Source organism: Sarcophilus harrisii, chromosome 1 (genome assembly GCF_902635505.1).
Source record: "Sarcophilus harrisii chromosome 1, mSarHar1.11, whole genome shotgun sequence".
Classification (NCBI taxonomy): Eukaryota; Metazoa; Chordata; class Mammalia; order Dasyuromorphia; family Dasyuridae; genus Sarcophilus; species Sarcophilus harrisii.
This window is the reverse complement of record NC_045426.1, coordinates 124,639,183-124,655,351: the sequence shown is the minus strand read 5'-3', so window position 1 is coordinate 124,655,351 and position 16,169 is coordinate 124,639,183. Positions and strand designations below refer to the sequence as shown.

The 16,169-nt window shown below is 37.5% G+C and overlaps 1 protein-coding gene across 3 annotated transcripts; it reads right to left on the bottom strand.

Annotated features, from left to right (window-relative positions):
• Positions 1-1,345: 1,345 nt before the first annotated feature.
• On the bottom strand, positions 1,346-3,945 carry C1H16orf54 (chromosome 1 C16orf54 homolog). Of its 3 annotated transcripts, none has more exons than XM_031963755.1 (2): positions 3,591-3,945; positions 1,346-2,519 (listed from the first exon to the last, which is right to left on the bottom strand). In XM_031963755.1, the coding sequence occupies exons 1-2, from the start codon at positions 3,627-3,629 to the stop codon at positions 1,845-1,847; spliced, it is 714 nt and encodes a 237-aa protein (XP_031819615.1). In that variant the 5' UTR covers positions 3,630-3,945; the 3' UTR covers positions 1,346-1,844. The 3 variants fall into 3 exon arrangements, with proteins under 3 accessions (XP_031819615.1, XP_012398771.1, XP_031819629.1); XM_012543317.3 differs by having other exon boundaries at positions 1,346-2,610; positions 3,591-3,937; XM_031963769.1 differs by lacking the exon at positions 3,591-3,945 and adding an exon at positions 2,931-2,970 and having other exon boundaries at positions 1,346-2,610.
• Between the last annotated feature and the right edge of the window lie 12,224 nt (positions 3,946-16,169).

Below are 16,169 nucleotides of genomic sequence, written 5' to 3'. Positions count from 1 at the left end.
CTGTACTCTGGCTGCACTCCCCAACCCCTCTCCCATTTCTAGGCATTTGACCAAAGTCCCTCCACACTTCCAAAGGTCGAAACCCTTCCCTTCCTCCAAGGCCAGATCAGATGCCCCCCAACCTTTTTGATTCCCCCCAGGCAGAATTCACTCCTAGAATTTTTCTGGTGCTCTGAGTACACCTACTGACTTAATTATTCTGTAATTTGAAGGCTCATCTTCATGAGTTCAAATCCAGGCTCAGACACTTACCATCTGTGTGATCCTGGGCAAGTCATGTAATCCTGTCTGCCTCAGTTTCCTCATCAGTCAAATGAGCCGGAGAAGGAAATGGCCAACCCTTCCAGGATCTTTGCTAAGAAAACCCCAAATGGGGTCATGAAGAGTCATACATGACTGACAACCAACTATCATCGTTTTTTGAGATTGAATCCCTTCTATTAGATTGTAAGCTATTTGGATACAAATTACACACATCTTATTTATGTACTGACCCCAATACACAGCACATTACATACATAGTAGGCAATGAGTAAGTATTTTGCCAAATTGAAGAAATCTCCTTTCTACTTTAATTTCCCTTTAGAATACAGAACACTTTTGCCCAAAAGTCCCTCCACACTTCCAAAGGTTGAAAGCCTTCCCTTCCTCCAAGACCAGATCAGATGCCTTATCATCTCCACTTGCCTGTTCCCCCAAGAAAGAAAGTCCTCTCTGGAAGGGTCCCTCAGCTTGGAATTCCAACCACCATTTCCTGAACTAGCCTTCTCAGGCTCCACCTTCCCATGGAACTCCACCTTGATCTTAGCTTGTACAGGCCTTCCTTCATCTCTCCCTCATGAAGATGGGGTGGAAGGATGTCGGATGCAGAAGTTAGGAGACCGGGGGCCTGATGCAAGCTGGTCATGTAAACTAAAGAAATTCCCTCGCCCTCAGGCTGCAATTAATTCATCTATGAAACCAAAGGGGTGGACATGAAGCAGTCCCTTCCAGCCCTAAGAACTGCAACAGAGCATTTGTCTTCTGTCATAGAGGGACACAGACAAGTATCCACATATACTTGTGTGTATATATATATATATAAACACACATACAAGTTACATATAGCACATATACATATTATGTATACATATATACAAGTTATATATATACTTGAATATATGTATATAAGCATATATACTTGTATACATATATGTGATATGTATTTATACTTGTATGCATATTTACTATATGTATATGTACTTTATACATATATGCAAGTTATACATATATAATTAAATTATATATATATACTTGTATGCATATTTACAAGTTATAAAGATAAAATTGTTTTTGTCTACAGGAGTTAAGAGCTTGGAAGCAGGTTTATTTGCCACAGGTGAGGGGATTGGGAGCTCGGGAGGGAACAGCAGGTGGGAGACTGAGAGCAGCTGAAGGGTGGGAAAGAGAATTGTTCATTTCCTCCATTTCACACCCCTGATGTTCTTGCTCGGGTGACTTTACGGTTATACTAACATCCCCATTTGCCCCACCTCCGTTAGGCCATTCTAAAGAGAGATGGCACCTTATCACAGGGTGAGCTAGGGATCCATTTGGCTCTGCAGGAGTGACCGCTTCATCCCCGTCCAGTCTGACCTCCAGAGTCCAGAAGAAAAGAGTCTTGATTTTTTTTTAAAGTGCTCAGCATTCTGTCCTTGCGGGTCCCTTCCGGATCCTACCTCTCTTCTCTGAGGATAGTCCAGGATCCAAAGGTGAGGAACAGGGTCCTGTGTCCATAGGCCCCAATGTCTCGTGACCCTCAGGAAGCCCACCTTCCCCTAGGCCTTCAATATGGAGGAAGTTCTCTATGGGAAGCTTAACCTGGGTAAAACCTCAGTTTTACCTCCATGTACCCTGCTCTCTCTTCTCCAAAAAGCTGAGATCTGCTCCAGGGTCACCCGTGGCTGAAGGCTCCAGTCAGGCTCAGGGCTCCCAGGCCTTCGGATGCTATAAAGTGGGGGGGGTGAGGGTTCTGGCCCTGGCTGGGGTTCAAACCAGCCCACCAGACCAGTGGTCCGAGGCCTTTCTTCCCAAGGGTTTGCTGTGCAGAACGTGCTGCCAGGAGACTCGGGGGCCTGGGGGGAAACTAAAGGACAGAGAGAAGAATCTGGAAGGGGGGGTGCTGTGGCCCGCATTTCCAAAGTGCCCCCAAGAATTGGGGGCTCAGGAGCCTGGGAGTGCAGAAGAGGGGCTGTTGAACCATACCAATCCTCGGATCGTTCGTGGGGTGTCCCCACAGGCTCAATCCACAGCTCCCCTCCTGGGCGCCAGACCAGGCTGGGCCCCTGGACTCTAGGGTCTGATTCCAGAGAACGGCGGTAAAGACGCTCGGCCAGCACAGCTGTGGCCAGGAGGAAGATGGCGGCCACCAAGGCCAGGCCCAGCATGATGGGGATGCAGGGTCCGCACAGGAGGGGGGGCCATGGGGAGGATTGGGGCAGGCCTGGATCCTCAGGAGGCTGTTCCAGAGCTGCAGACATCTGGGAGTGGGAGAGGGAAATGGAAGGACCAAGATGGGAGAGAAAAACAGAGAGGAAAAAAGGAACGGAAAGAAAACGAGGGAAAAGGAGTCTATTGCAGACGCATGAACAGAGCCAGAAAAGAGGGGGGAGAAAGGGAGAATGGGGAAAATGGAAAAGGTGGGAGAAAGGGGAGAAATACAGGGACAGAGAGAATGAGAGAGAAAGAAAATTCTTCAGTATCTGGGGCTCCACTTCTATTGCAGAACTGAGATGTCCCTAGCCCTGGCATTTAAAGAGCCAGCTGGAGTCTTCTCCCCCAGGGAGTCTCTCCCCCTCCATTTTGCTTAAGAGGAAATGGCGGGGGAGCAAAGGACAGAAATATCCTTCCACCCCAGGGGCCCAGTCACTCTTGTTCTTCCCATTACTTACAGTAGTTCCTGCTCCTTTTTCCTGCTGCTTTTCTTGTTTTTGTTTTTTGTTGTTTTTTTCCTGGTTGCTTTGGGGTCTCTCTCTCTTTCTCATTATCTCTCTAAATTTATTCCCTTGTCTTTTTTCCCCTAGTCTTTCTCTAAGTCTGTCTTTCTGGAGCAAAGATTGGTTTTTTAAGTCTGATTTCCAATCTCTGTACCTCTGCTTTTGTTTCTCTGAGTTTTTACTGTCGTGCTCAGATGACCTAGTTGCCTTTCTCTAGGTTTCGTTATCTCTTTCTCTACCTCTTTTTCTCTCCATCCCAAGTTCTTTCTCCCTCTTTTTCTTCCTATCTCCATATCTCTTGAGGTCTTAATCAGTCTCTTTCTGTGTGTCTCGTTGAGTTCCTCTGTCTCTCTGTCCCCATTTCTATGCTTCCAGGTCTTTCTGTTTCCCCAGGCCTGTTTCTCTCTGATTTACCATCTTCCAAACTCTCTCGCTATCTGTCTGTCTGAATGTCTCCCCCACTTTGCCCTCTTTCTGTCTCTGTCTTTGTCTCCGTGTGTGTGTCTCTCTCCATCTCTGTGTCTGTCTGTCTGTCTGTCTCTCTCTCTCTCTCTCTGAATCTCTAGTTCTTTATTTCTATACCCCCCAGCTCTCTTTCTTACTCATGCTTCTCACCTTGGTCTCTTCAGATAGTCCAGCAGTTTCTGTTCTCATCCAATTTGAGGGATGATCGCTTCAGTGCATCCTGGGAGGGCACTGAATAGGGTGGGATTCCCAGAAGGGTATAAACAGGGCCCATTTGGGGCAGGCAGTTAAGCAACTGTGACTCAACTGCCCCTGCCACCCTCTTCCTCCCAGGTGTTTCTATGGAAACAGGGTGGATGTGGTCACCCGTGGTAAAGAACCATTTCCTGGGGTGAGGTACCGGAAAAGGGAGTAGTTCTTCTCTGCTCCCCAGCAGGAAAGGTTTTGTTTTTGTTTTTTAGCCTTTGTAGCTCTTCCCTTTATTCTCAGTTTCCAGCGGCTAAAACCGCCTGTCTTCTTTCTGGGTGCAGACTCTGGATAGTTTCTCAGATGCCAGGGAGGGATAGCAATCAAACCCTTCCTACACCTTGGAAATCCAAGGGCATCAGGAGAATTTGGCTCACCCACTTAATGTTCGGCTATGTATGGTTTTGTCTATGCAGGCCCTACCCTTCCCATCTCCAAGCTTCTCCCACTCCCACAAATTCTTCTCTAAAGCCTGACCCCAATCTTCAATTCCCACCCCTCTTCCTCTTGTGCCCTGAGCCCTGGAGCAAGGTCTAATGCTTTCGGGGCTGAATGTTCAGGCTTCTGGGAAATGCCAGGATTCAGCTTAAATAAAAGGCATAAGATCATATACTTAGAGTAAGGAACTTTTAATAAGGTGCCATTGGCAGAAACTAGGCATAGACCACCATGTAACTGCATGTACCAAGATAAAGTCAAAATGACTTCGATGTATCCATTTTCATGTAAAAGGTGGTGCCATAAGCAAATTAAGAGAGCAAGGAATATTTATTTGACCTGTCAAATCTATGGAGAAGGGAAGAATTGATGATCAAACCAGAGAGAACATTATGAAATGTAAAATGTATAATTTTGGTTACATTAAAGAGGTTTTGCACACACAAAACCAATACAACCTTAGAAGGAATGTGGAAAGCTGGAAAATAATTTTTATAGCAAATGACTCTGATAAAGGCCTGATTTCTCAAGCTCATAGAGAACTGAGTCAAATTTTTAAGGACACAAGTTATTCCACAATTTATAAAATGAAATTTTATAATTTTTAATAATTTTTTTAATTTATATTTTATTTTATATTTATATTTATATTTATTTATTATATTTTATTTATATTTTTATTTTATTTTTATTTTTTATATTTTATTATATTTTATATTTATATTTTATTTATATATATTTGTTTATATTTATATTTTATAATTTATATTTATAATTTTTTATAATTTTATAAAATGAAAACTCCAAAGTACTACCTGATGCCCATCAGATTGACTAATATGACAGAAAAGGAAAAATGATAAATGTTGAAGAAGAAAAATGTGAGGAAAATGAGATATCAATACATTGTTAGTGGAATTGTGAACTTATCCAACCATTCTGGAGACCAATTTGGAAACAAAAGTCAATAAAATTGTGCATAACTTTTGATTCAGCAATACTATCCCCAAAAGTTCATAAAGGATTGACTACATCAATAAGCAAAATAACAAAAACCATATGATCATCTCAATAGATGCAGAAAAAGCATTTGATAAAATCCAACATCCATTCCTAATAAAAACACTTGAGAGTATAGGAATAAATGGACTTTTTCTTAAAATAGTCAGGAGCATATATTTAAAACCATCAGTAAGCATCATATGCAATGGGGAAAAACTGGAATCTTTCCCAGTAAGATCTGGAGTGAAGCAAGGTTGCCCACTGTCACCATTATTATTCAATATTGTATTAGAAACACTAGCCTCGGCAATAAGAGTTGAGAAAGAGATTAAAGGAATCAGAACAGGCAGTGAGGAAACCAAACTATCACTCTTTGCAGATGATATGATGGTATACTTAGAGAACCCTAGAGATTCTACGAAAAAGCTATTAGAAATAATCTATAACTTTAGCAAAGTTGCAGGTTATAAAATAAATCCCCATAAATCCTCAGCATTTTTATACATCACCAACAAAATCCAACAGCAAGAGATACAAAGAGAAATTCCATTCAGAATAACTGTCGACAGCATAAAATATTTGGGAATCTATCTACCAAAGGAAAGTCAGGAATTATATGAGCTAAATTACAAAAAACTTTCCACACAAATAAAAGTCAGACTTAAACAATTGGAAAAATATCAAGTGCTCCTGGATAGGTCGAGCAAATATAATAAAGATGACAATACTCCCTAAACTAATCTATTTATTTAGTGCTATACCAATCAGACTTCCAAGAAAATATTTTAATGATCTAGAAAAAATAACAACAAAATTCATATGGAATAATAAAAGGTCAAGAATCTCAAAAAATTAATGAAAAAAAATCAAATGAAGGTGGCCTAGCTGTACCTGATCTAAAACTATATTATAAAGCAGCAGTCACCAAAACCATTTGGTATTGGCTAAGAAATAGATTAGTTGATCAGTGGAACAGGTTAGGTTCACAAGACAGAAAAGTCAACTATAGCAATTTAGTGTTTGACAAACCCAAAGATCCTCACTTTGGGATAAGAATTCATTATTTGACAAAAACTGCTGGGATAACTGGAAATTAGTATGGCAGAAATTAGGCATGGACCCACACTTAACAATCGTATACCAAGATAAGATCAAATGGGTCCATGATTTAGACATAAAGAACGAGATTATAAACAAATTGGAGGAACATAGGATAGTTTATCTCTCAGACTTGTGGAAGAGGAAGAAATTTGTGACTAAAGACGAACTAGAGACCATTATTGATCACAAAATAGAAAATTTTGATTACATCAAATTAAAAAGCTTCTGTACAAACAAAACTAATGTAAACAAGATTAGAAGGGAAGCAACAAACTGGGAAAACATCTTCACAGTTAAAGGTTCTGATAAAGGCCTCATTTCCAAAATATATAGAGAGCTGACTCTAATTTATAAGAAACCAAGCCATTCTCCAGTTGATAAATGGTCAAAGGATATGAACAGACAATTTTCAGATGATGAAATTGAAATCATTACCACTCATATGAAAGAGTGTTCCAAATCATTATTAATCAGAGAAATGCAAATTAAGACAACTCTGAGATACCACTACACACCTGTCAGATTGGCTAAGATGACAGGAAAAAATAATGATGAGTGTTGGAGGGGATGTGGGAAAACTGGGACACTGATACATTGTTGGTGGAGCTGTGAACGAATCCAACCATTCTGGAGAGCAATCTGGAATTATGCCCAAAAAGTTATCAAACTGTGCATACCCTTTGATCCAGCAGTGTTTCTACTGGGCTTATACCCCAAGGAGATACTAAAGAAGGGAAAGGGACCAGTATGTGCCAAAATGTTTGTGGCAGCCCTGTTTGTAGTGGCTAGAAGCTGGAAACTGAGTGGATGCCCATCAATTGGAGAATGGTTGGGTAAATTGTGGTATATGAATGTTATGGAATATTATTGTTCTGTAAGAAACGACCAGCAAGATGAATACAGAGAAGCTTGGAGAGAATTACATGAACTGATGCTAAGTGAAATGAGCAGAACCAAGAGATCATTATATACGTCAACAACGATACTGTATGAAGATGTAATCTGATGGAAGTGGATTTCTTTGACAAAGAGACCTAATTCAGTTTCAATTGATCAATGATGGACAGAAGCAGCTACACCCAAAGAAAAAAACACTGGGAAATGAATGTAAACTGTTTGCATTTTTGTTTTTCTTCCCGGGTTATTTCTACCTTCTGAATCCAATTCTCCCTGTGCAACAAGAAAACTGTTTGGATCTGCACACATACATTGTATCTAGGATATACTAGGACATATTCAACATATATAGGACTGCTTGCCATCTAGGGGAGGGGGTGGAGGGTGGGAGGGAAAAATCAGAACAGAAGTGAGTGCAAGGGATAATGTTGTAAAAAAAATTACCCTGGCATGGATTCTGTCAATAAAAAATTACTATAATAAAAAAAAAAGATCATAAAGGAGAAAAGTGCCTAAATATATGAAAATATTTATAATAGCTCTTTTTGTGCCATTGGCAACAAAGATTTTTTTGTGGTAGCAAAGAATTGGAAAATGAGTAGATGCCCTTAAATTGGAGAAAGGCTGAACAAGTTGTGGTACATGAAGGTAATGGAATATTATTGTTCTATAAAAAATGATGAACAAGCTGATTATAGAAAGGCCTGGAAAGATTCACATGAATTGATTTTGAGCAAAACAAGCAGAACCAGGAATACATTGTACACAGTAACAGCAAGAATATGCAATGATCAACTATGAAAGACTTGGTTCTTCTCAGTGGTTCAGTGATCCAAAGCAATCCCAATAGACTTTGGACAGAAAATTCCATCTACATACAGAAAAAGAACTGTGGAGACTAAATGTAAACCAACACATACTATGTTCATTTCTTTTTTTATTTCTCCCATGGTTTTTCCCTTTTGTTCTGATTTTTTTCTCTCCCAACATGATTCATAAAGCAATGTATTAATAAAAATAAACTTACCACAATTAAAAAGAAATAATGAGCTTGATGATTTTTAAAAAACATGGAAAGATTTGCACAAAATAATGAAAATTAGAATGAGCAAAATCAAAAAAAACATTCACTCCTAGTAGAACCCTCACTAATTACAGACCCTTTTTTCATACAGGAAAAAATATAAACTTCTCAGCTTGGCATTCAAGGTCTTCCATAATTTTATCCACTAGGAATGGATAAGGAGAATGGGTAGACAGGAAATGACATAATTTGATTTTTTTTGAAGTATCAATAATATTTTTTAAAAAAGAAAAGGGGAGTTACTGAAGATATGTGAATAAGGACCAACAAGCTCAGAACTATATGCCAGCAAAATTAATCTGTATCTAGTAAATTGGAGGTGAGAGACACTGGAGTTAAGAAGGCCAATTAGGAAGCTATTACAATAGTTGAGGTGAAGTGTGATAAGGGTCAGAAAGAGGGACAACAAATGGACTTGTAATGAAAAGTTATATAATTATAATGACCAGGCTTGGACCCAGAGAAATGCAAAAATTCACTTCCCTCCCTTATTTGCAGAAGTAGGAGAAAATAGGTGTAGAACATGCTATCGGTCTTGGTTGATGTTTACTGTTGTTTAGTTCTGCTGTACTGTGTTTTTTCTGTTTCTTTTTAATTCTTTGTTTAAAAAAAAAGACCCATTGAGCAAGAGAGGGAAGAAGGATATATTCAGAAATGAAAGTGATATAAAAATAGAAATACAATTTTTAAAAATTTAAGATCATAGGAAACAAAGGAGATAATACAATATTGCAAAAGGGAAAATATTCCAATCTTCAAAAAAAAGTGAAGGAAATAACTTATAAACTATAGCATCTATGAACTATATTAAAGAAAATTTTACTTTTTATTTTTGAGAAAATTTTATAACAAGTCATTAGGGTAGATTATTAAACATCTAGAAAAGGAAATAGCAGCCACAAATTGCCACAAAGAGTGATTATGCCAGATGAACTTTTTTCCTTTCTTTTTTTTAATAATGTCATTGTCAAAACCAGGAGATTTTGTAAACATATCTTCTCTATATTTTAACCAAGTATTTGATCAATTATCCCATACCATTCTTAAGTTAAAGACAGAAAAATATGGGCTACATGGTAATAAAATTAGGTGGATTCAGAATTTGTTGACTAGACAGTAATCACTAAGAATTATATGTCAAAATGTCAGAAGGTTTTCAATAGAATGCCCAAAGATGTGCTTTGATCTGGGCTGCTTAATACCTTATCAATTACTTAGAAATACAGATGATAATCTTATCAGATTTGCAGATGACACGTAGGAAGGATAACTATATCACCCTGGATAATGATCAAGATCCAAAAAATATATTTTGACAAAGCTAAAACTTTGGACTGAATGCAAGCAAATGAAATTCATGGAATAAATGTCTTAAACTTGAGTTCAACTTCAAAAGCACAAGATGGGGAAGGCATAACTGAACAGCAGCTTATCTGAAAAAGATCTAGAGGCTGTAGTGGATTATAAGCTCAATATGAAATAGTATAAGATCAGAGACCAAAACGTTGATGTTATTGTGCTATACGAAAAGGCATGGCTTCCAGAAATAAAGGGGTGATAATTCATCTGTATTCTGCCTTGATAGGACCATAACTGAAGTTTTAGAGGTGATCTTTTAGGAAGAAAATTGATTAAATTGTTGAATGTCTGAAGCAGATCAGGCAATTGATGAAGACCCCAAAGTCTGTAATGCAGTGGTCAGTTGAAGGGGCTGAAGAAGAGAAATCTCATCATGGATATGATTTCTGTGTTTCAGGATTTACAAGTCTATCACATAGTGGAGAAATCAGACTTGTTTTATTGAACTCCAGAGGGCAGATCCAGGAGAAATGAGAAGGAAGGGGGAGAGACAGATTTAGTTTGGTGGAAGGGAAAATGTCCTAACAATTAATATTATCCAAAAGACACTCAGATTCAAAGAGTCAAAGATTACCTCAATAGGTGGTGAGTAGGTTCTGCCCCTTGGAAAGGGGAAATTATAGTGGAGATTCATTCAGGATAGGGAAGGGTTGTACTGAAGGTCCACTGCAGTCCCTTCCAACTCTGAAATTCAATAGTTCTGTGATCTCAAGCACAGTCATCATTCTTAGTTCGATCTCAATCAGAATACGCGGCAACAATACAGCAATGTTCAACAAAAACAGCAATTACTATGATACAGAAATGCAGTGACATATGTTATATACCAAATAGCAACTGTACACACCAAATAGTGTTATGTACCAAATTGATTCTTTACATGCCCATAGAATAAAGAGATATGGTGAAACAGCAACTCACCTGAACAGAAAGGATTTTAGTGAGGAAAAAAAAAAAAACTCTTAATCAATTACTGCCCAGGGAAGAGAAATAAACAGATATATACTGAGAAAGATGTTGATATTGATATAAATTGATATAGATAAATGGCCCTTGCAACTTTAATCTAACTCAATGATCAAATAGTTTTGCCAAAAAAAAAAAAATCTAAAAAATTCAAACTGAATCCAGGAAAAAGCTGTCACATCAAGGTAATCAATTCTTTAAGGGTCTCTGGGCAAGCTCTTTTTTAACCAGTTACTCCCTGAGACTCTAGTCAGAGCCCAGATTCAGGATCCTGTAAATTAGCCTAACCCCCTCACCCCACTGGAAATTCCCTTGTCTTATAAAGTCATTAAAATATTTTTATAACATATTGTAGAAAAGCAAACGTTTTACTTAGATTAGATAGGAAAACACAATATTAAAAAAAAAAAAAACATCAGGTACAGGTAACATAGAACACATAATCAGCTCCCAAGGTCAAGGTTCTTCTTATCTCACCTCCACTCTGGCACTCAAATGGCTGGGTTGCTGAGAGTCCAGGGTCTTCTGATCCAGGGTCCCATAGTCTCAGAGGGACTTTAATCCAGAGGAATGGAGTAGATGGGAGAGTAGACCTTGCCCATTATTTGGGGGGCATAGGCATCTTTATAGTCTTCCAGAACATCCCTCTCTTCCCCCCTGCATAAGAGGAAGAAAATCTGTCCAGGGGTCTGCAAGAGCACCAACTGCATTGTCTGCAAGCCATGCATCAGCAGGAATGAAGAAACTGGGAAAATACCAACATGCAACACTGAACTTTAGGAGGAGGGAAGGAGACCTCCCAAAGCTTCCTCATCCTAAGCTTGGCAGAACATATGACACCTGATCTTCTCCATCCATCCTCCTCTTACCCTTTTTCCTTCAGTTTTACTTCTGAAAACCCACGTTCATACATGCTGCCAATTAGAGTCCACACTGACTTTTCATCATCAGTTGCTAAGGTCCTGACAAAAGACTCCCAACTGTTTTTAATACAACTCAGTTTTCATGTCAAAAAAAGAAAGTGTCATTTACCTCCATGGGATAGCAGTTTGTACAATTAACATCCATTAGTCTGAGAAAATTCATATTAATGATAAAAAAAATCCAAACTACTACACATTAAGTAATAATTTCAGATGAATTTGATTAATCATAATAATATCTAAAGGGGCAGAGACTGGACCTATGGTGATTTTACCATTTCTCAACAAATCAGCAATTTATCAAAAAAGAAAGTTTAGAAAGTTTCCTGTAATATTTAGTGGTCCAGTAACCTATCTAACATCATATAAATAGCATATGTCAGAAACAGAAACTGAACTCAAATCTGGGTTGGTTTTCAGTCCAGCTTTCTGTCTGCTACACACACACACTCACACACACACACATACATCATGCACATGTAATACATGTATTTGTGAGAAATATTATCTATTTTGTTTCCAGATGTTTGTCTTGCTAAAAAATTGAAACACTAAAATTTCCAATGCATTCAAGGACTGGGGTGAGTCAATAAAAGTGCAAAATATTACAATGCTGTTCATATTTGGTCTCCATAGTTCAATATTCCTGTCAAAAAGGTATAAAGAGATGAATTTGTCATTTAGAATTTTACAACTTCAAATATCAATCTTCCCTTATTATTATTATTACTATTATTATTGTGATGGTAGTGATAGTTATTCTCAGTTATTATTATTCTTCAACATTAGAATACTAATGAAAGTTTCCTTTCCCACACTTTGCTATCCAGGTCAACATTCATATATACATGGGAAAGGGAAAGGGGAAAAGCTGTAACTCCTCAAAAAGAGGATATTATTTTTCTCCTGGAAAATCAAGACCCACTCGACCTTGGTCAAACTAGTCAGAGACAAGATTTCACTATTTTACCTTATCTCCCATTTTGTAGAGAACAACTGTCCCTGTTTCCAAAATTGTAATAATGCTCAACTCTGCTCAATTGAAGCAAATTTCTGTAGTTTTCTAATTCTCATAAATAACAGGTTTCTCATTCTAAGAAGAGACAGAGATTAAAAGGGGGGGGGAAGATGAGCCCCAATTTCACATAGCCATTCACTGCCTTGAAATGTTTGAAGAGTTGAAAAAAAATTAAAATAACTCTAAATTACATCAGAGATGGGGCCTTCTTTTAGCATTAAAAAGAAAAACTTGTGAGCCATTTTAGAAGGGATTTTGAGCTGCCACTATCCCTCACCCCTATCACTAGGTAGTATTAGAGATAGTAGACCTTATATTGCCTAAACAGCTAGGTAGCACAGTAGATAGATCACTGATCTTAGGATCAAGAAAACCTGAGTTTAAATCCATCCTAAGACACTCACCAGCCAGGTGACCCTGAACAACTCACTTAACCTTGCTTGTCTCAGTTTCCTCCTCAGAATGAACAAAAGAAGGAAATGGCAAACCACTTCAGTATCTTTGCCAAGAAAACCTCAAATGGGGTCACAAAGAGTCAGGAAGAAAAAATGTCTAAACAACTACCACCACCTCTACTAGCTAATGCCATTTCCCCTTTTCCACTCCCTTACTTCCATTACAACATGCCTATAGTCTCAGAGAGCTGGTAGAAAACCAAATAAGAAACCAGGTCTGAAAGAAGGGAGCATCTCATCTCCATCTGTCCAGAAACTCCTGGCTACTTGTATTTTATATTCTCAGAAGCTAAGACAGCACTTGACACATAGTAGGAGCTTAATAGTACTTGTTAATGGATTAAAATTTTATGCATATAGTCCATTGGTATAGTGGTTAGACTATCAGAAATTTAGATAACGATTGTTTACTCCATTTAGATAGCAATTGCTGTTAAATGTAGAAACAATGTGAATAGGAGGATCTTGATTGATTCATCTTCCTTTTCAATTACTTTCTATGAGTCTCAAAAGAAACTGAAACTCTTTTAGAAAGTAGAGAAAAACATTGTCAAAGCATATTTTAAAAACTCTTTTAAGCAAAGTTACAAATATTAAGAAATAGTTTTTCTTAATATATCCTTAAAACAAAAACATCTTTTTAAATTTTCCTATTTGAAGAAGGATAAGTTATAGGTCAAAAGATCGTTGCTAGGGAAATGGGATATATATTTAGGAGGGAAGATACTTCTCTCTCAAAACTTAGAATATTTATGGTTTTGTTGAAATCATTGACTTTCCCTGCTTTTGAAATGATTGGTGCTATGGCCCTCCCTTCTCTAATAACAAAAAATTAAGAGATAAAAGGGGAAAAAAATCCCTTTGATTATTATAACAGTTGATCCTCTAATAGTCACTGTTATTTTGGAATGTTAACCTCCAATTTGTATTTTAACATTATCTTTTTTTTTATTCAAGATTCCTATAAATAAATGTTAACTCTAATTATCTTGGAGATATGTTGATAATTATGTTGGAGATCATGGAGGAACTGAGTCAGTTTGAACCTCTCGTCCTCTCTTTCTCAAACCAGAAGTGGTTTGTATATTCAGTTAATATTAAAAAATAAATTAAATTGTTTCTGTCAGATATGTGTCTAAAATTCAGAATTCAGTACTAGTAATTTTTCTTCAATGGTTCTAATACATGGACCCTTCTAAAAATTCCATGGGAATTTAAGGGAGCTGGAAAGAGAATGTAGGGGAAGTCATCCTCAGCTAGAAACTTATACAAAGTGACTTGTGAAGGTAGGCTCCCAGGAAAGAGAACTACCAGATGAAAAGAGAAGAACAAACTCTGAGGTGTCTTGGGCCTGCCAAAAAAGCAGTATTGTCTTGACTCAGTGGGACTGTAGCTGGAAAAAGAACCAATAGTCCTTATTTTCTCCAAGACCTGGGACCAAAAGGAAGAGGAAGGGAGTGGCTGAAAGAGATAAGCTAAGCAGCCTGTAGATAGAGGTAAGGAGGAACCAAGAAGAGAAAATAAATTTATAGCTTCTATCCAGATGTAATACGAAGGTATGTATATGCCCTTGTGTGTGTACACTGCGAGGGACATGGATCACTGCAACAGAGGCATAGCAGTGTGAACAGTTCAAATCAACTTGGATGCTGCCCAAGACAAAAAACTGATTGTATTTAATTACCCAACGAGGAATGCAATATCTGACATATCTACAAGGTGGTATTTTCCTTGAACCACTAATTCAATAGCCATCTTTGGTACATAAAGTAATATGGCCTCTCAAAAGGCTGCTGCAATCCTACTGGCCATCAGATAATCTGCAAATGCTTAGACTATTATCCTCATCCCACATCCCCAGCTCAGCCTTCAGAGCCAATCAGGAGCATAACAAGGAAACTGAGTCAAACCAGTGTTCACATGGCCAAGGCCAAAACCTAAGTCTACGGAGACTGAGACAAAATCCAATCATTTCTGCAGAAGGAAGGGTCTAGCCTTATCCACCATCTCCAGAACCCAGGAGGACCTACCCACACAATCCAAGAAAATGGAAGAAGCAGAGTCTGAACACTGCTGATACACAAAGTTAATTCAAAAACTAAGGCTAGAAATATAAATACACTTAAAAAAAACCAAATACAATTAAGAAATATCTTGGACTGGAGAGGCCGTGTTAAAACCAAAAAAAAAAAAAAAAGAATAACTAAAAAGCAAGTCCAAGTAGAATCTCAAACAAAAGAATGATCTGGATGAAAGTTAGAAACAAATAGGAGATACAATGTTAAAGGAAAATCTGGGAAGGCAAGATGACAAAGAGAATTAATAGCTTAGAACAAATGATCAACATTACTTAAGATTTTAATTCCCTGAAAATTAGAATGGGTCTGACAGAAAGCAATGCCTTCTTCATGTGAGAAATATTAAAGCAAAAATCAGACATAAGGTAGGATAGAAAACAGTTCAAGGAGAGAACTTAGAGTTCTTAGAATCAACAAATTATCTGAAAATCATACCTAAAAAATCCTGGCTATCTTGTTTCAAAAAACATCATAAATGAAAACAACGCAAATCTATTAGGACTATTCACTAGAGTGAAGCAACAACAACAATAGCAAAAATTTAGATAGAAAGAATCCATCAGTTACCTCCTGAAGGAAACCTCAAAAGGAACACTTCCAGAAACATCACAGCCAAAAGCCAGTGCTTCCAGTTCAAAGAAAAATTGGACCATTTATTTTAATGCACAATGGAGTACAGAAAGAGTCACAGAAATAATTAGTCCAGCAAGACAGCTTTGAAAGCCACATGTTGAATTGCTATGTATTTTAAAAGAAATTGGTACCATTTTGTGTGCAATCTTCTTTTTTCTCTTTCACTGTTATATGAAAATACTTACTTATTTTGGTGTTTGTTAAATTCAAAATAAAAATTATTCTTTTAAAAAATGACCATTAAATCCCTAAAATATCTTATCTTTACTTCATAAATTCCTTGAGTATAGGATCTGTTTTATTTTAGAGTTTGTATTTCTAGAAGCACAGCACCATGCACAGAGTAGAGATTTAATAAATGATTGTTAATTAATTGAAAGGAGAGTCCCAAAATGAAGAGATATCCAAAATCTTTTTCAGTTCAAATATTCTATTATTATTCTCATATTCTACTCTAACTTTACATTTCACTTTCACAACCATGTCTTCCTTACCATGTGCTTTTCTGTCACAGAAAAATTTTTTCCCT

Bases quoted from the DNA above. Each gene is read 5' to 3' on its own strand.
- C1H16orf54 (XM_031963755.1), bottom strand. From the start codon at position 3,629: ATGAGAACAGAAACTGCTGGACTATCTGAAGAGACCAAG. The intron at 2,520-3,590 runs GTGAGAAGCATG...TCCCACTCCCAG, and splicing joins GACTATCTGAAGAGACCAAG to ATGTCTGCAGCTCTGGAACA.